General features: G+C 38.7%; 1 protein-coding gene across 4 annotated transcripts in view; it reads left to right on the top strand.

Annotated features, from left to right (window-relative positions):
* WDR35 (WD repeat domain 35) overlaps positions 1-19777 on the top strand; it is a 46833-nt gene that overhangs the window by 8014 nt on the left and 19042 nt on the right. For 3 of the 4 annotated variants that reach the window (XM_039338550.1, XM_039338549.1, XM_039338552.1), the window contains 12 exons: positions 3220-3312; positions 3954-4082; positions 5579-5709; positions 6233-6398; positions 7566-7711; positions 8749-8874; positions 9263-9448; positions 10522-10554; positions 17659-17719; positions 18338-18482; positions 18925-18994; positions 19349-19402. In XM_039338550.1, the coding sequence (XP_039194484.1) occupies positions 3220-3312; positions 3954-4082; positions 5579-5709; positions 6233-6398; positions 7566-7711; positions 8749-8874; positions 9263-9448; positions 10522-10554; positions 17659-17719; positions 18338-18482; positions 18925-18994; positions 19349-19402 (1340 nt within the window). The remainder of the gene's footprint in view (positions 1-3219; positions 3313-3953; positions 4083-5578; positions 5710-6232; positions 6399-7565; positions 7712-8748; positions 8875-9262; positions 9449-10521; positions 10555-17658; positions 17720-18337; positions 18483-18924; positions 18995-19348; positions 19403-19777) is intronic. The other variant, XM_039338551.1, reaches the window with a different exon arrangement.

The following is a 19777-nucleotide window of genomic DNA, read 5'->3' as shown; positions in this document are numbered from 1 at the left end:
AGAAGGTTCAACAATGTCGGAAGCCCCGCTGTACCCAGACAGTACAACTCTCTGCAAGTGAAAAAATAGTATCAGAGGTTACCCTGTTAACAACGGTAAGCACAAGATTTTGAAAGGGGCCATTTCAAAAGATGTAAGAAGGTAGTTCTTTCAAAAGTCACGATGCTTTCCTTAAACAACAAAACACATAAATGGTTGAAATTTAGCAAGCCAGTTGGGGAGCAGCAGATACTTGCAGTTACTCTGAGATTGCTGAAGCAGAGAAAAACGTATCATTTGGGGGCATGTGTACAAATTATGAAATTTTTGTGCCTTCAAGGTTCTTACCAGCAGAAAAATCTTCAGAGAGTATAAAATGGTGTATATTATTGAAGCTTGATGTTATCATGGAAGATAGGTTATTAAAACATAATTGTTCTATAATATCCTAAAAGTTAACTGGTTTCCTGGTTTGTAATTTACACTATCCTGTAAACGGCCTTCATGGTGGAGACTTTAAATAACTGATGCAGAGACGTTACTGTAATTTCTGTGAATGGAAAAAGCTCTGAGCCAGATATTCAGATTACTCTTGGAACAATATCATGGGCAACAAAAGAACCAGCGAAGTACATAACAGGGCAAGTGGGTGGATGGAAGTAATTGTGTAATGATTCTGTAAAGGAAGACTATTGTTTTTATTTATTTACTTTTTATTCTGCCTTTATTATTTTTACAAATACCTCAAGGCAGCGAACATATCCCACATACCTTCCTCCTCCTGTTTTCCCCACAACCAAATGGGTTGGGCCGAAGTGAATGACTGGCCCAAAGTCACCCAGCTGTCACTCATGGCTATAACAGCACTTGAGCTCAGTCTCCTGCTTCTTAGCCTGGTGCTTTAACCACTAGACCAAACTGACTCTCCACATAGATGTTAGAATGAAATTAAACTTCTCAGGGGTTAAAACAACAAAAGGAACTCCTCAGTGTTAGGCAGTAAAGAAAAAGTGATAAGCCTGGTTCTAAGATTGCACTGGAAATTAGAAAAAGGTATAAAAAAATTGGAACATCTAATTCTGTTATGCAGGTTGTCAGCTGTGACTCAGTAAAATAAATGAATGAGTCTGGATTTGTCTTGATAAGCCAAACACATTTATTCAGCTGAATAAAGACAGGTCCTCCCTAAAGGTGGAGGAACCCTGAACACAATGTGAGGCAGATATTTATGCATCTCTCTGCTTTCGTGTGGTTACATAAGAGGAAGCTGGCACATAGCAGATAAGGTAAAGAAATATAGAAATTATAAAAAATAGTCAAGCTCACCTTCTGTGGTTTTGATCACATGCCGAAACTGCAGGCTAGTGGTTTCCTTATGCGCTTTCCATAAATCTCAAAAGACCTCCCAGGGCAGTGGTGGCGAACCTATGGCACGGGTGCCAGAGGCGGCACTCAGAGCCCTCTCTGTGGGCACACATGCCGTCGCCCCAATCCTAGGCCTTCAGCTGGGTTTTATAAAACCTTTTCATTTTAGGCCTCTGCTGCCGTGTGCAAAAAAAAAGGTTCAATCAATCAGTCAATTTCAACTTCTCGTGGGAAAAAAAAAGATCTTGCAAATTTGGAATTGATTGATTGAACTTTTTAGTCCCACCCAGTCTGCTGTTACTACCACAGCCACGCTCACCCAATGGGCCACACCCACCCAATGGCCACACCTACCCGGCACCTGACGATGCATAAGTGGGTTTTGGGTTGCAGTTTGGGCACTCGGTCTCTAAAAGGTTCGCCATCACTGTCCTAGGGCCTGAACTTTAACCATGCCATCTTAATATATGAGCAATCATCAAATTCATCAGATTCCTGATCAACAATTCTTGTTTTGATTCAGCCTTATTATATAGACAACATGTTCAACCTGAGACAAGTAGCTCAACTGATTTTAGGAGCAAGTTAGGGACATTTGTGTAAAATTCTTTAAGGCAGTGGAGATTTTTGTTAATGGAAGGAAATTTCTAGTCTCCAAAATCTGATTCTATAAAATTATTCAGATATTTTTTATAAACATACACATAGATATGTTTGCATATGTACGAGCCAGTTCACAATCTTATTATGAGGAATGTAAAATTGTTTGTTTCTTTGTTAAATTTATTTGCCGCCCATCTTGCTCAGGGCAGGGGTAGACAACCTCAGCTGTTTTATGACTCATGGACTTCAACTCCCAGCTATGCTGACTCAGGAATTCTGGGAGTTGAAGTCCATGAGTCATAAAAGAGCCGAGGTTGCCTACCCCTGCTCTAGGGCTATGGGTGGCTTACAATAGTAAAATGAGAAGAAAAAAAGATTAAAAATGTAAACATAAAAATAGCACAGCAGTGAAACAATAAAGATAAACAATGAAAATATAATATTATGAATTAAAAGATGGGCAGAGAGTGAGCAAGAAGCACGGAGCAGTTAATTAGTCCAGTAGGGGTCAGTTAATTAGTCCAGTAGGTACCTCGAGTGTGGTATCCCCTATTGGGTCCCCAGGCCAGGTCTTGCCCTTGTGGAAGGACTGGATGATAGAGACAGACCTCATGCTGGAGGCAGGACATTCCAGAGGGCCAGCATTACAGCCGACAAGGCTCTTCTGGACCCTGTTAGCTGGAGTTCCTTGACCAACAAGATCCTCAGCAGGCTTTCTCTGGCTGGTATAAATGGGGCAAGCTTGTCTTAGCGGGATGAGACAGTTCATCGAGTAATCTGGCTCCATGGAGGACTTTCAAGGTCATAACTAACAGTTTGAACTTCCCCCAGAAGCAAACTGGCAGCCAGTACAGCTCACGAAGCAATGGTGTAATGTGGGCATTCTGGGGGCCTCAAAGAATGCTAGTGCTGACACACTTTGTACCAACGGAAACTTCTAAATGCATTACAAGGTGGCCCGATGTAAAGCACATTGCAGTAAGACAGAGAAGGGATGAACTAGTGTTGGAGTAACCAAACACAGGGAGTTCTGATCTGGGAAAGGCTGAGGCTGGTGCACAAACCAAAGCTGTGCAAAGGCTCTCCTAGCCATAACCGCCACCTGTTCATCAAGCAGGAGTTGCGAGTCCAGAAGAATCCCTAAGTTGCAAACTGGGTCTGAATGGGTCTTTATATATGATGCTTATCTTTAATAGAAAGTGCATTATGTTTTTCCCAAATAATCTTGGTGTTACTAGTGTAACTCAAGAGTATCATTATACAATTTTATAGGTGCTGTGCAAGTAGTGACTTGGAATGAACAGTATCAAAAGCTAACTAGTAGCGATGAGCATGGACTTATTATAGTGTGGATGCTGTATAAAGGTAAGTGACTTGCTGGAGAATGGCTGTCATATTTATGGCATTTCAATTTTTAGTTGGCTTAGAGATTTATATAATATACCTTTGGATCTTTAGTTGTAGGCTAAAAGATTCTAAAAAGAATTATTTATTCCAAAAAAATATTAATATGACAATTTATTCTAAGAGATTTATTTTTACATTAATATCATGTTGACATTCTCTCATCAACTAAATATATTGCTTTGGTCCCATGTTATCCTGATACTAGAATATTTGGGAAGATTTTTCAGTTTCCCAGCCTCTGAGGCTGCGGATTAGGAGCAAACCAGATGAAATCTAGAGCTGTATGAGATTTTTAAGAAAATCTGAAAGCCATAAACAAAAATATGTTATTACATACAGGTCAAAACTTCCTTTTGTTAAGGAAGGGGAATAGAAGAGCAGTTTTTAAGAGCTCCTTCCTTGCCATCTCCATCTCCATCTTTCAGTGTTGGAATGCTCTTCAGAGCAACTTCATGGTAGTTACACAATAACCATATCCAGCTCAGTAGAAGTTATTGAGTTTGCAAATAATTCCTTTTGTATTACTTTTAATAAGAATAGTTCAGATGAAAAATAGGAGTACGGTAGATATGGATAATTCTTTTCCCCTTTGGCTTTAGCTGCTTGGTATGAGGAGATGATCAACAATAGAAATAAATCTGTGGTTAGAAGCATGCGATGGAATGCTGATGGGCAGAAAATTTGCATTATATATGAAGATGGCGCTGTAATTGTTGGTTCTGTAGACGGTAAAGTACTACTTATGTTAATAGAATATGCAGTTTTTTTAAAGGTTTAATAACTCTTATAGTGTAAGCTCCCTTCAGAAATCATTCCCTTGCATAGTTGCCCCGTTAGCTCCATATCTAGGTTTCCATATCTTGAATAGGAAGAACTGAGGGTATGTTTGCACACATTCAGCTGAATGTATTTAAGATCTTCCCAATAGCTGTAATTTTCAGATTGTGTAGGATTCAAAACTTATTTCAACTCTGCAGTTTTCTACCAGGTCTTTCTATTCAATTTACAAAACTAGGGAGGCCCAAAAAAGTGTAGGGGACGTGAATGTTCATACATCTTTAAGCAGAAGTTGTTAAACCATGTATTCCCACATACCACTTTAAACCAGAGGTCCCCAACCTTTTGGGCATCAGGGACCGATTCCATGGAGAGAGGTTTTTCCGTGGACCAGAGAGTGCATGGTTTTGTGTGCTGCCTACATTCCATGGATGAGACTTTGCTTTTTTGTGCAGACCAGTTGCTGGCATGCCACAGCCCGGTACTGGTCCATGGCCCGAAGGTTGGGGACCCCTGCTTTAAACATTTCCGTTCCAAGAAACATTACCATTACTGGAGTGATTGCTCTCCAAAAAGAATATGTTATTATTTTGCAATAACTTAGATTCACTTGACAATGTCAGACTATAGAGAAGGAAGTTTCCATATATTTTACTTTATCATTTGTTTCCATATTAAAGGAAACATTTGAAATTAAGGCACATTTAAGTTTTATTTTCCCAGCACATGAATATCATTTCTAAATAACCCAATTATCTTTATTAGAATATAGATAGGTATATATTTTCCTTAATGTCTAATTGTGAGGATGTACAATATTAGAAGAAGAATAAAGCCAAAATAATATGATTTTATTACAATTCCATTTCAGTTTTTGTCATATATTCTTAAAGCAGTTAATGTCCTAATTCAGTTTCTATGAATTAATTTATTTAGTTTCTATGAAAGGAATAGGGTTGTGTTCCAAGAATGGAACCTTCCTGTCTTCCACAATCCCTTATGTTTTTTTATACATTTAATGCTGAGTGAGATGATCTTCTGGAACAGAATGGTATATAACAGGGGTGTCAAACTGCCGGCCCACGGGCCAGACACATCACGACAAAACCGCACTCACCCCATTGCCGGCAATGGGGAAAAAGTTCCAATACGTCGAGTTTGACATGTCTGGTATATAACAACACAGCACAAAAAAGAAATTGAAGACTGAAGGGTAGTCTTATCAACAGTAAGAATCACATATTTGAATCCAAGTTTATATATTCAAGAATGTATGTCAGTAATTTTGAAAAGGTGGAGCTTAAAGGGAGGCATTGAGAAAAGAAAAATAAAGCTTTCATTGCTGTGCATGTTCAAGAGATAAAATTCTTTGTAAATTTCCATTTTTAACGTTTTCAGTTTTGAACATTTTGTTGTGAGATGCATTGAACTTATTGTCCTTTAAAAGGGAATCGTATTTGGGGAAAGGATTTAAAAGTACAACTTCACCATGTTGCATGGTCTCCAGATGGTAGAACTCTGCTCTTTGGAATGGCCAATGGAGAAATACACATTTATGACAAAAATGGAACTTTTATGGTACGTTTAGAGATATATTCTACTAAGTAGTCACCTTTTGGACACTTTAGTATCCAGTTGTTAGAAACGTTTTTCTAAGCATTCTAGCCTAATCTATAGTGATAGAATGATTTTTAATTCTGCAATTGCAAAGTTTAAAAAGATTTTTCCAATCATAGGGATTTAAGATAGTATATTATACTATTTAATATAGCACAACACAGGGTTGCTAATTAGCCTATTTGTGAAGTTGGTTTAAGGGACATCATCTTGATTGTGAACGGTAGCTATTTCTTATAATACATTTGTTATATAAAAAGAAGTATATTAAAAGAAAGCTATTTAATTCACTTTTTAAAAGATCGTTGTGATTTACATATTAATAGTAAGCTGATTCTATTATTATGTGGTTCAGGTTTCTTCACTTACTTGCAGATTAGCTCAGTTAAATGTTTGTTAGTTTAAATATTGTTTCAGCCAATCATACAATAATTAGATTGGTGAAAATATATATTTATGTATGTATATTGAATTAATATTGTAGATGAAAATGAAAATGAACTGTTTGGTGAATGTAACTGGAGCATTCAGCATTGCAGGAATCCATTGGTACCCAGGAACAGAGGGATACGTAGAGCCAGACTGTCCTTGCCTTGCAATTTGTTTTGACAATGGAAGATGCCAAATAACGAGACATGAGAATGATCAAAGTAAGCATGCCTTGTGGTAAGAATTGTAAAGAAGTACCATAAAGTTGCCTAAAGAGGGCTGAGAAAATATCTGAAGACCACTCACATTCTGGATATAAACTGTTTCAACTTCTCCCCTCAGGACACCACTATAGGGTATTGCATGTTAAAACAATTAAGTTTTTCCCCCCATGCCATCATTCTGCTAAATACCTAACTCCCAAAGCACTGTCTTATGTTTAAAGAAATGTATCCATGTAGTAGAGCTGCATTGCTATTATCCTGTATTGCTTTTAAACAGCATGGTGGCGCAGTGGTTAGAATGCAGTATTGCAGGCTAATTCTGCTGACTGCCGACTGCCAGCAGTTTGGCACTTCAGTCCTGACCAGCTCAAGGTTGACTCAGCCTCCCATTCTTCTGAGGTCGGTAAAATGAGGACCCAGATTATTGGGGACAATATGTTGACCCTGTAAACCATGTAGAGAGAGAGCTGTAAAGCAGTGGTGAAAAAGTACATAAGTCTAAATCAGTGGTTCTCAACCTGTGGGTCGGGACCCCATTTGGGGTCGAATGGCCATTTCATGGGGGTCGCCAAACAACGCAGTCTGCCATTTTTTCCCCCTTTTCCTTAGCTGTACTACTCCCTTTTATTCTATTGGCTTTTGAAAGCCAATAGACTAGACTCTCTTGAATAGAGTCTAATTCTATTGGCTCTGCCCTGCTGAGCCCGCCAAAAGTCCCATTCTGCAAACGGTGCTGCACCAGTTGAGTAGTCCTCGACTTACGACTGGTTGAGTAGTCCTCGACTTACGACCGGTTGGGGATCGCGGCATTAAAAAGGTTGAGAACCACTGGTCTAAATGCTGTTGTTATCCTTCTCATCCTTCTCATTTTCTCATCTTTCCTGCTATCTTTTCCTATTAATATCTTATGATTTATCACTTGTTTGTATCTTATGATTTATGATTGTATCTTTTAATTTATGATCTATGACTTATCATTTTGTTGTTTGTATGTACATTGAGAGATTATGCACTGGAGACAAATTTCTTGGCCAATGAAGAATATTCCATTCCATTTCCATAGTCCATTCAACAGGCAAATGTAATAATAAGTATCTTTCCATTAATATATTTGTATATGCCATTTATGTCAATATTTGTTTGTTTGTTTAAAACAACAACCAGACCCTGTCTTAATTGATGCGGCTCTGAATGTTGTGAGCATCCAGTGGAACCACTGTGGCAACGTGCTGGCTATTGCAGGCTTCCAGAAGATACCTGTGCAAGATAAAGATATAAATGTTGTACAGTTCTATTCTCCATTTGGTGAGGTAAAATTATGGATTTTATGGATTTTCCTATTTCTACATTCAGTGTAAAATAAAAGAAGCTAATATTGATAGTTGAAAAAATCAAAATTTTCAAACTGTGCTCCAGGAAAGTGAGAAGTGTTAGAAACCGTAAAAGCAGAGAAACTTTCCTGAAACTTAACTTGCCCCATTAACAGTTTTCCTCGGTAACATCTGGGGGGGGGGTGTAACCAGTCCGAAAGTCCTACAGGCTGCCTTTTGTAACTTGTGTACACATAAATATGGATGAAAAAACATCCTTTTAATATGCAAGTGATACTGATGTTTAACAAGTTTGGCAGAAAAACAAATAGGGCAGTGTTTTCCAAAAATAAAAAACCTGAATGCTTCTTATACTGCAAAGTCAGTGTGCTGTAAAGATTGTCAGTATTGTAAGGTTGAGGTGGAGGCTACTCTGAATCTTTCTGCCAGCTTATGTAATATACTTATTCTTACAGATGGAATGACTGAATGCACAGAAAGAATTTGATTTATAATTCGGTTATAGTAATTGTGAAGATATTGTGAATAACTTGTATCCTCTAACATTAGCCTTTCTAATGTTTTGTTTAAAATAGTTAAGGTTGTTTTTACTGTGGTGTGCTTAGCTAATTCCAATGTACAGTAGGTGTGATTTTCTCAATCATTTTTACATGATTGAGATAATATTTTTGTCATCTGGGTTTCTTTGCATTTATTCAAACCTGTTAAGATCTGATTTTTTTTTACAGCCAGAGGTTCTGTAATTAGTATTCAAAAAAGTAAGGATCCAATTGGAAGCAGTCAACTTTCAAGTAATTTATTCACAGAAATATGTAACGTTTTTAGGAGATATAATTTTTTAAAATTTAAGGATCAAGAAAAATAGAATAATAAAAAAATATTTCTCAAGGTTTTTCTTAGCTAATTTAACCTCTTTCAGTAACTTCCAAGAAAATATTCAATATGCTATTTATTTATAACTATTTTCAAAATACTTCTAATAGAGTGCAGCTAATTTATGATTGATGTCATTTCAGCATTTGCGTACATTAAAGATTCCAGGGAAACAAGTATCAGCTTTATCTTGGGAAGGAGGCGGTTTAAAAATAGCATTAGCTGTTGATCAGTGTATTTATTTTGCAAATATTCGACCAGACTACAAGGTAAGAGACATGTTAAAATATTATCAGATGCTGAACAGGTTTTAATTGAGCATCTGCTTACTACTATATTGCTTAATACATTTTTGAGTGGGTTTTTAGTATATTATATTTCACTATTTATTGTTATTTTTAATGTCATAAACTCTATTCTAATTATTGAAATTGTGATCCAAAATATTAGTTTGGGGAGTGGAGGGGGAAAGGATGTTTCCTTAAACACCCTATACCATTTTCACAAACAATAATTATCTGAAGCATTCAACATTTTAAATGTGACTAATTAGCAATATGAGAAAGATATTCATCAATGTTGACTTTATAAATATATTTCTACATACTGTATTACAATGTTATTATGGAATATTAGTATTATTGTTTTTGTTAACAGTGGGGTTATTGCACTAATACTGTAGTGTATGCATATACCCGACCGGACCGTCCAGAATATTGTGTTGTCTTTTGGGATATAAAAAACAATGAAAAATATTTGAAATTTGTCAAGAGTTTAATCTCCATAACAACCTGTGGAGACTTCTGCATTTTGGCAACTAAAGCTGATGAAAATCAACTGCAGGTATTATTGCTTATTTTATAACCTTATCTGTTAGTCCAATTGTTATTCATTCTTGATCTATAATTAAATTATCATGAAATTCTGAATTGTTCCTAGTACTATAGAACACATGAATTGGAAAGGATATTATAGGTTGCCTAGTCTAATTCTTCACTCAGTATAGAAATCCCCTAAACCAGTGGTGGCAAACCTACAGCACAGGTGCCAGAGGCAGCACTCAGAGCCCTCTCTGTGAACACATGCGCCATCGCCCCAGTCCTAGGCCTTCAGCTGGATTTATAAAACCTTTTCGCATTAGGCTTCCGCTGCTGTGTGCAAAAAAAAAAAAAAAGGTTCAATCAGTTAATTTCAACTTTTCGCGAGAAAAAAATCTTGCAAAGTTGGAATTGATTAACTGAACTTTTTAGTCCCACCCAGTCTGACGTTACCACTGCAGCCATGCCTACCCAATTGGCCACACCCACCCAATGGGCCACACCCACCCGGCACTCGACAATGCATAAGTGGGTTTTAGGTTGCAGTTTGGGCACTCAGTCTCTAAAAGGTTCGCCATCACTGCCCTAAGCCATCTTTGATGGATGCCCATCTTACCCCAATTTCTTCAGCAAAGGCTGTTCCATTCTTCTAGGCCAGGGGTAGGGAACCTTGGCTCTTTTATGACTCGTGGACTTCAACTCCCAGAATTCCTGAGCCAGCAGTGCTGAGGGGAAAGGGAGAGGTTTCCAAGCTGAGCCATGCTGGCTCAGGAATTCTGGAGTTGAAATCCATGAGTCATAAAAGAGCCAAGGTTGCCTGCCCCTGTTCTAGGCAAATTGCTACTGCATAACATTGCACTTATCATTGTGAAATTCCTCCTAGTGTTCAGCCTGAACTACCTTTGATTTCAACAAAATACAAGTCCACTCCTTCTGTACGTGACAGCATTTTAGAAAATTGTAAAATTTACCACATACAGCAGCATCCACTTCAGAAATCCAAATGATTCAGGCAAGAATGTTCTGCTATACTTGCTTTATCTTCTGGGGAAAAAAACCCTCATTATTTCTTATATCTTTTGTACAATGCTTACAAAGGAGGAGGATGAAACAGAATCCGCTGGAGGAATGGTAAAGCAATGATTTTAAATGATGCCTTAACTGATAGAGTTATATGAAAATATATCTATCAAAATAACAGTTTCTTAGGATGTAATTAGTACAGATTATATCACTGTTGTAATTTCTGGAATTGCTTTCTTTTTTATTCATAGAAGCTGTTAGATGAGAAAAATGACTATCTACTTACGTGGGGTGAAATGGGTTGAAATGATACCTAGTCCTAATATATATATATACATATAATTGTCTACAGTTCTCTGTAAAAATTGTTTATTTTATTTTAATTCTTCAGAATAAGTATTCTAGACTGTTTCATGATAAACATTCTAAATAAAATACAGCAAAATAAACAAGAAGCAAAGTACAAAATAATATACAGATCAGAAAGACATGATTTTTTAGACCATGAATTCTACTCTCACCTTAGCCATGAAACCAGCTGGGTGACCTTGAGCCAATCACTCTCTTTTAGCGCAACCCTCCTCACAATGTTGCTGTGAAATAAATAGGAGGAGGACAGTGTGTTGGATTAGTTCACCGTGTTATAATAATAATAATAATAATAATAATAATAATAATAGTAATAGTCCTTAAGGCTTGGTCTTGTGCAGCCAGAATTAGTCCCTCGGTCTCTTTCTTCAATTTTCCTGCTCTTAGCCATTGCCAGGTTTTATTATTATCTGCTTTCCCAGCTATTTTTTTCATGTATTGGCCATGTAGTGCTTTGTCTTCCCATGCCTCTATTCTGTTCTTCATTTGGTCTTTCTTGTAGGCCAGTTTGGTCTCTCCAGTAGTTAGTAAGCCTTCCTGATATACTAATTTCAGTGCATCTTCATCATTGTTCTTCAGATATTCTTCCAAAGCCATTTTTTCTTCTTCAACCATCTGATGTACTTGTAGCATTCCACGCCCACCTATTTGCCTTGGTAGATAAAGTCTATCAATGTCACTGCGTGGATGAAGGGCATGATTCATTGTCATTATTTTTCTGGTCTGCCTATCCATTGCTTTTAGTTCTGCTTGAGTCCAGTCCACTATTCCAGCTGTGTACCTAATGACTGGGATTGCCCAGGTGTTGATTGCCTTTATGGTATTTCCTCCATTGAGTTTGGATTTTAAGATCTTCTTCACTCTCTTGATGTATTCACCTCTAATCTTTTTCTTGACTTCAGTGTGCTTGATGTTGTCAGCTTGAAGGATACCCAAGTATTTGTAGTACTCTTCCTCATCCAGACTCTTAATGTTATTTTCGTGGGGCATCTTGATTCCTTCAGTTTTCATTATTTTTCCTTGTTTGATAGTAAGTGTGGCACATTTGTCCAAGACAAACTCCATTACAATATCTTGGCTATATATACGGACAGTGTTGAGCAGCGATTCTATTTCAGATGATGTTTTTCCATACAGCTTCAGATCATCCATGTAAAGGAGGTGGGATAGTCTAGCAGATGTTTTTGATGTTTGATAACCATGTCCTGAGTTATTCAGTATTGTTGACAGAGGAAACAGTGCAATAACAAATAGTAATGGTGATAATGAATCTCCTTGAAATATTCCTCTCTTGATATTAACCTCTCCCAGCTTCTCACCATTGATCTGCAACTGTGTCTTCCATTGTGCCATCGATCTTTGCACAAATTTTCTGATGTTTCTACTGACTCCTGTTATTTCTAGGCACTTGATTATCCAATCATGTGGCAGAGAGTCAAATGCCTTTTTGTAGTCAATCCATGCCACATTCAGGTTGGTCTTCCTTCTCTTGCAGTTTTCCAAGATCATTTTGTCTATTAGGAGTTGATCTTTTGTTCCTCTGCTATTGGGGCGGTTTCCTTTCTGCTCAGGTGGAAAGAGATTGTTTTCAACTAGATGCTGTTGTACTGCATCAGCTACCACACCAGTTAGTAATTTGAAAGTTGTTGGTAAGCAGGTAATTGGCCTGTAGTTACCTGGTGTTGCCCCTTTTGCTGGATTTTTCATTATTAGGTAGGTTTTCCCAGTTGTTAGCCACTTTTCAATTTCTCCTCCTTGTAGTATATTGTTGAACTGCTTGGCAATGAGTGGGTGTATAACAGTTAGATGTTTCAACCAAAACCCATGCAGTTCATCTTCACCTGGTGCTGACCAATTTTTGATTTTCTTTGCTCTTTTTTCTACCATTTTTGTTGTTATTACTAGTTCTTTCATTTCAACTTCTGTTTTATTTGCATCCACCTCTTTTAACCAAGCCGCATCCTTGTTGTATTTCTTTGGGTTATCCCATATCTGCTTCCAGAACTGCACTGTTTCTTCCTTGTCAGGTACTGACTGATTCCTTGCAGTTTCTCCATTGATGGATTGGTAGAAACGTTTCTGATTGGATTGAAATTGGAGGTTCTGCCTATAGTTTGCAATTCGAGCTTCATATCTACTGATTTTCCTGGCTATAGCTGTTATTTGTTGCTTTATTATTTCCAGTGCTTCCTTGATCTTCCTTGTTTCTAAGTGGTATTTCTTGATTAGGTATTCTTTGGTCTTCTTGTTCTTCAGCTTCTTTTCTTTCATCTGTTCTAGCTTGCTTGCATGTGATCTTAACTTGCTGATCTTATTTTCTAGTCTAACCTTCCATTTTTGTGGTGCACTGTTTGTTTGTTTTTCTTTTTTGTTGATTTTACATCCCAGGTATTCTGTTATAACTGCAGCTGTGCTGTACATTAGTTGGTTTGTTTCTTGCAGTGAATTGGTGCTTAAACTTGCTATTGCAGTATTTGCATCTTTTAGTGCTTGTGCTAGCTGTTTCTTTGAAACAAGCTTCAATGCAGGCAGCCTTATTCTGTTGTTTTTGTGCTGTTCTAGATGCTCAGTTATTCTTTGTTTCAATTCTTTTATTTCTTTAGTTAGAGGGTTTTGTTCTTCCTGAGGAAGAGGTGCCTGGTTTCCAAATGAGAACAGTTGTATATCTCTACTGGATTCTTTCACTGCCAACTCCCCCTGGTTTGCCTCTACATTCTGAATTACTTCTTGTAAGGCTTTGATTTCTTTGCCCTGGGTAAACCTTTGCAGTTCGTCCAATTCTGTTTCTGTAAATACTTTATTTCGTGTTATAAATCGGCGTTGATCTGCTAGTCTCTGTTCTGTTATTTCTGATTCTGGATGTTGTTCTTTCCAGAATTGGTGCATTCGTTTTAGATATCCTCTTCTTGTTGGACTTGATCTGTAGTAACAGATCATTATTTCTTTGTTTTCCATCACTGTGTATCTGCGACGGGTAAACACCTTTTCTTCCAGTAGTTCTGCAGCTGCTGGCCCTGGTTGCTCAGCCAACAGTCCTGAGTCCTGTAACCCATTTTTCACCAGATATCCAGGAACTCCAATATCTAGCGCGGACCTTGTTAACCCGGGCGACGTCCGAGCCGGTATGGCATTCTGAAATTTACGTCTCACCATATTTTTTATGGGAGAGACACTCTTTGTCTGACTCCTCTGATGAGACCTGTCCAGTATGGTTGAACCTCTGGCATAGCTCTCATCTTCCTCAGAGTACACAAGCCCCACAACCACGTCAAGGTAATGCCTCACTGCACCACTTGAACACCATTGGCATTGACAAATTCGCTATTAGTCAATTGCAGAAGACGGCCTTACTAGGAACTGCTTCCATCCTGCGACGATACCTGTAATACCATCAAATGCATACAAAGTCAAAATTGAGAAGACAGCAACAGACAGTAAGTGCCGCCTATGCAAAGAAGCTGAAGAAACAGTGGACCACTTGGTAAGCTGTTGCAAGAAGATTGCACAGACTGATTACAAGCAGCGGCATGACAAAGTAGCAACAATGGTGCATTGGAAGATCTGCAAAAAATATCATTTGCCTGTAAGCAAAAACTGGTGGGATCATAAAATAGAGAAAGTCATAGAAAATGATAAAATTAAACTGCTCTGGGACTTCAGAATTCAAACAGACAAGCACCTGCAACATAACACCCCAGACTTAACAATTGTCGATAAGAAAGACAAAAAAGTCTGGATAGTGGACGTGGCAGTGCCTGGAGATAGCATAATAGAAGAGAAAGAACTGGAGAAGATAACAAAATACAAAGACCTACAAATAGAAATAGAAAGACTGTGGCAAAAGCAAGCAAGGGTAGTACGAATAGTCATAGGCTCCTTGGGCGCAATCCCAAAACAACTGGAGCACCACTTGAACACCATTGGCATTGACAAATTTGCTACTAGTCAATTGCAAAAGGTGGCCTTATTAGGAACTGCTTCCATCCTGCGACGATACCTGTAATACCATCAAACATCCACATCTGCCTATCCCAGGTCCTGAGTAAGGACTCGATAGGTAGACAAAATGCCAAATCCAGTCTGAACATCTGGCTGACTGTGCGATGATTGATAGTAATAGTAATATTAATAATAAGCACCTGCAACATAACACCCCAGACTTAACAATTGTCGATAAGAAAGACAAAAAAGTCTGGATAGTGGACGTGGCAGTGCCTGGAGACAGCAGAATAGATGAGAAAGAACTGGAGAAGATAACAAAATACAAAGACCTACAAATAGAAATAGAAAGACTGTGGCAAAAACAAGCAAGGGTAGTACCAATAATAATAGGCTCCTTGGGTGCAATCCCAAAACAACTGGAGCACCACTTGAACACCATTGGCATTGACAAATTTGCTATTAGTCAATTGCAAAAGGCGGCCTTATTAGGAACTGCTTCCATCCTGCGACGATATCTGTAATACCATCAACCATCCACATCTGCCTATCCCAGGTCCTGGGTAAGGACTCGATAGGTAGACAAAATGCCAAATCCAGTCTGAACATCTGGCTGACTGTGCGATGATCAATAATAATTAATAATAATAATAATAATAATAATAATAATAATAATAATAATAATAAAGTTGGAAGGGACTTTGGAGGTCATCTAGTCCAACCCCCTGCTCAGGCAGGAAACCCTATACCAGACATGTCAAACACAAGGCCCGGGAGCCGGATGCGGCCCGCGAAGTAATTTCATGTGGCCCGCGAAGCCAACCTGGAAACAGTGAGGGAACGGCCCCCACTGCCTTGGGCCTGGCCCAGGCCAGCCGGGAGCCAATGTACAATTTTGTGGTGGCCATCTTGGCACTTGCTCCGGTCCCACCCCTTTCTGCCAGAGACCCTCAGATCTGTCCCACTCCTGCCCAGGCCCCCACAGGCACCCTTGATGCGAATGATGTAGAACTGGCCATGCCCACCCAATAGGCCACACCCACTCCATCCACGCCCACCTAGTAGGCTGAACCCACTCTGGCCACACCCACCCGCCCCCCCCCAAGGGCAACCACAATACTGATGCAGCCCTCAGTGAAATTGAGTTTGACACCCCTGCCCTATACCATTTTAGACAAATGGCTGTCTCGGCACCCACTTTGGATGGCAAATAGAAGAGCTTTGCTCTTTTCCTCCCGGAGGCCTTTTGAAATTGAACCCCCCCTTTTCACTTTTCTGCCTTAAAATCCAGAACAGACACATTTTCCTCCCGATCAGCTGAGGATACAGTAGCTGCCGGTATGATTTTTTCCTAAGAAGTTGAGTGTCTGCTCTGGATTTTAAGGCAGAAAAGCGAAGGTGTGTGTGGGGGGGGGAGGGTGAGGAGCAATTTCAAAGAGCCTGGAGAAAAAGAGCAAAGCTCTTCTGTTTGCCATCCGAAGAGGGTACTGAGGCTAAACCTGCAGGAAACGGATCTCGTCCTCAAGGGCTTTGCAGAACCATTGGGGAAGGGGAGCCTGGCCTTCCTTGCCCAGCTCCAGCTGGAGTAGTTTACCCGGAGCTTAGTGCCCTTCCATACAAAGTGTCCTTCCTTCCCTCCCTTCTGCCGGGAGGAAAGTGGCAGAAAACAGACCTGCCATTTCCAGAATGGAGAAGGGAGATGTAGGGCAGCAAGAAAGTGCTGACCAGCAGAAGGAAGAAAGGAAGACTTAAGGACATCCTGGGGAGGTGAAGGAAGCTACCATAAGCCGCCTTTCTTTCTTGGCTGGGAAGAAGGCAGCCCATATGGGCTGCTGCTTCATGCAAGCAGGAGCACCGTGGCTGTGACAGAGGGAGGTGGCAGGGGAGACTTGCACACACACACACGGTTATGGTGCAAGCCACGGGAGAGTTGGTGGAAGAGAAGGAGGTGGTGGCTGCTGCCAAGCAGATGATCTGTGGGGCGACGCAGGAGTGGCGGAGGCCAAAGAAAGCCCCTCCAGTGGCAGACGTTGCTGTTGCACTGCAGTGGCAGAGCCTTTCACCATCACTCTCCCCTGGCTCCGAAACGGCGGAGAGGGACTGGGTAAGGTCCATCCTGTGTAGCGTGGCAGTCCAGCTCAGGAGGGGAGTGAAAGGAAAGAGGCGGGCAGGCAGCCAGGTCATTGAACCGGAGTGGGGAGGTCACCAAGTGGGGAGTGGCCTGGGAGCATGGGCCCTGAAGTAAGCAGGTGTGAGGCCCGTGGGGCAGCTCCACCCCCCCCCACACACCCCTGCCCTGACTTGGTTTTTACGTGTGCACCTCTTAAATTTAACAACTGGCTCTTAAAGGGTTCTGTGATTTCAGAGAGAGCCAGTTGTTAAATTATTTGAATCCCACCATTGGAGAAGGGGTGAAAGGCCTCTGGTGGGGAAATCTTGAAATTAATACAATCCTGGAAAAGCCTCCACTTTGCAAGATTGTCATATTTTATGAGATTTCATTTTTGTCATTTGAGATTTTATACTTCTTTCGATTATGGAACCGATAAAGAAAATTGGGGGGTTTTGTATTGTGCAAGAATATATTATATATATTGTAGTACAAAGGAAAAGGCTGATGGCTTTCTTTACATAATACTGGTGCTTCTATGTATGAGAAGGAGTCTTTTCATTCTGTGGTTATTTTTTAACTTGAAAAGCCTCTAACGTAATACAAAGTAACGTAATACAAAAGTATAGGTATTGCTGCTTTTTTTCTTCTCTAACTGATTAAAAATATGACTATATGTTCAAATAATAAATTGTTCACATACATCTTTATATAATCCATCCAGAATCTTGCCTTATATTAGAGAGTGTTGGATTTGTCTTGTGATAATTGTATGTGTTTTTATTTTTCTCTAGTATGTACTTGTTCTTTGTAATTCCATTGGCACACCCTTGGATCCAAAATATATAGATATTGGTAAGCAAATATTTAAAGTATATCTGCATATTTTTGTACGAACATTCTCAGTCTTCTGTCCTCATTAACACTAGTTATTTGGTAGACTTTTTTGTTGCAAGTTACAAGTTGCTTTACTTAGGTTTTTTTCTGATTTCTGCATTCTTTTTAAATATATTTCCCTAGACCCAGTTCCAAAACTGACACAGTACATGATATTCAGTATAGAATAAACTAGATAAAGTTATAATAATAATGATGGACAATAATATTACATTCTTCCTGTCAACAGGTTCTGATATAGCTAATATCATTTACACTAATCTTATGAATTGGTGGATAAGATGAAATGACAGGTTATTTTTCCAAACTGCAACTCAGCCCTTTGGCTACAAAAATATTTATGCTTTTTAAAAGAACTTATGCTGCCTAATATGTTTGTTTAAGCAGAACAATTTTGCAAAACTATTCAGTGTTGCTGTTTGTTGTTCACATCTAATGCGAGATGAATTTGCATCGAAGTATTGAAAGGGCTAATTATTATTTATTTTATTCATTATTAAATATTTATGCCACCCATCTCTTTTGTAGGGTGACTCTTTAATTTATGTTTTTTTTTTTGTTTGGATTTTATAATAGCCCCACTGTTTGTTACAATGACTAAAACCCAGGTCATAGCAGCTTCAAAAGAAGCATTTTATATCTGGCAATATCGTGTAGACAAGAAGCTCACAGCAATGGAAATTAATCAGGTAGCACGGACCAGAAAAGAAGGCAAAGAAAGGTTTGTCCATTGTTTTGCTTTTTTACTTCTTTTTCCTGTGCTGTATATCTTACCACTTAGCAGTGATTTTATGACATTTGATTAATAATCTTGTCAGAAGGAAAAAAAATACTTTCTAAGAAAAGGTTGCAGAAAATCACACCCACATTGATGCCAAGAACTTACGTGACTGTGTCCATGTCGTCACCCACAGAGCAAAAGCATCTTAAAGGAATGTTTACCTTTTTTCTAAAAACAATTAAAACAGCTGTTTTATGAATAAGAGCTAATGCAGTTGAAATAATGTGTTACTTGTAAGTTGATCTCTTTTGTAAAATGAAAGTATGCTGATGCCAGAAATAATAATTGGAATTCAAAACTCTTTTTTTGAAATAAGTTTTCCCATATTGTGGTACACTTTTTCAGTGTAACTTCAGTGCAATATTTGCTTGGTTTCTTTCAGGATTTACCATGTGGATGATAGTCCTTCTGGAGCAGGTGATGGAGCTCTTGACTATGCGAAGGTCCTACAAGTAAGTTTCCCTTTTAATCCGTAGCTGAATTCCAGATGCCAAGTTTGTTTATGGATTACTATTTCCATCTTAAATGTGAAGTCGCTTTTTAATTTAAAAAGACACATTCTGTTTTATAACTCATCAACATTTCTTAATGTTATTTCATTTAACCTTGTGGTTTGCTTTGCATTTTGTTCTACGCGTCATCTGACGTGTTGTGACGTATTGCGACTTTTTTTGCATTGCTGGAGCTGTGGTGGGCGCGGCCTCTGTATGATGCAACCAGCCCGCGGGCCGGCAGTTTGTCACCCCTGTTCTAGAGAAATAAGTTAAATTTGGGCTATTGCACTGTTATTATTTATATGGTTTCAGGGCACAAGGGATCCTATTTGTGCAATAACTGCATCGGATAAGACACTGATTATTGTAAGTAATAGAGAATTTTTTTTTTGTTTTACAATATTTGTTCTTTGCTTTTCAAATATAAATCTTAAAGTAGTTGAGAAGAGTAAAATTAGTTTAAAATAAATAGTGTATCTGGCTGTGATGGATTTGAATTTATATATTGTACATAAGAAAACAATTGTAGTAGGATAGGAATAGGGGAAAATTATATGAAAGGTAATCTGCAACAACACACATACACAAAGTATAGTACATTTGAAAATTGGAGGGCAAGTGTTCCCGCCTAACTCCAGCAGAGATTACAACATCTTACATAAAAGCACAGTGCAACCACTTAGATGAAGAATTTTACACATTAAATATTTTTCTGGATGATAATTAAAAAACAGTTCAGAA

This window comes from Crotalus tigris, unplaced genomic scaffold (genome assembly GCF_016545835.1).
Source record: "Crotalus tigris isolate CLP2741 ecotype Arizona unplaced genomic scaffold, ASM1654583v1 scf7180000017704.940997, whole genome shotgun sequence".
NCBI classification, from domain to species: Eukaryota; Metazoa; Chordata; class Lepidosauria; order Squamata; family Viperidae; genus Crotalus; species Crotalus tigris.
The sequence above is the reverse complement of the archived record's forward strand: the minus strand, read 5'-3'. Positions and strand labels throughout refer to the sequence as shown.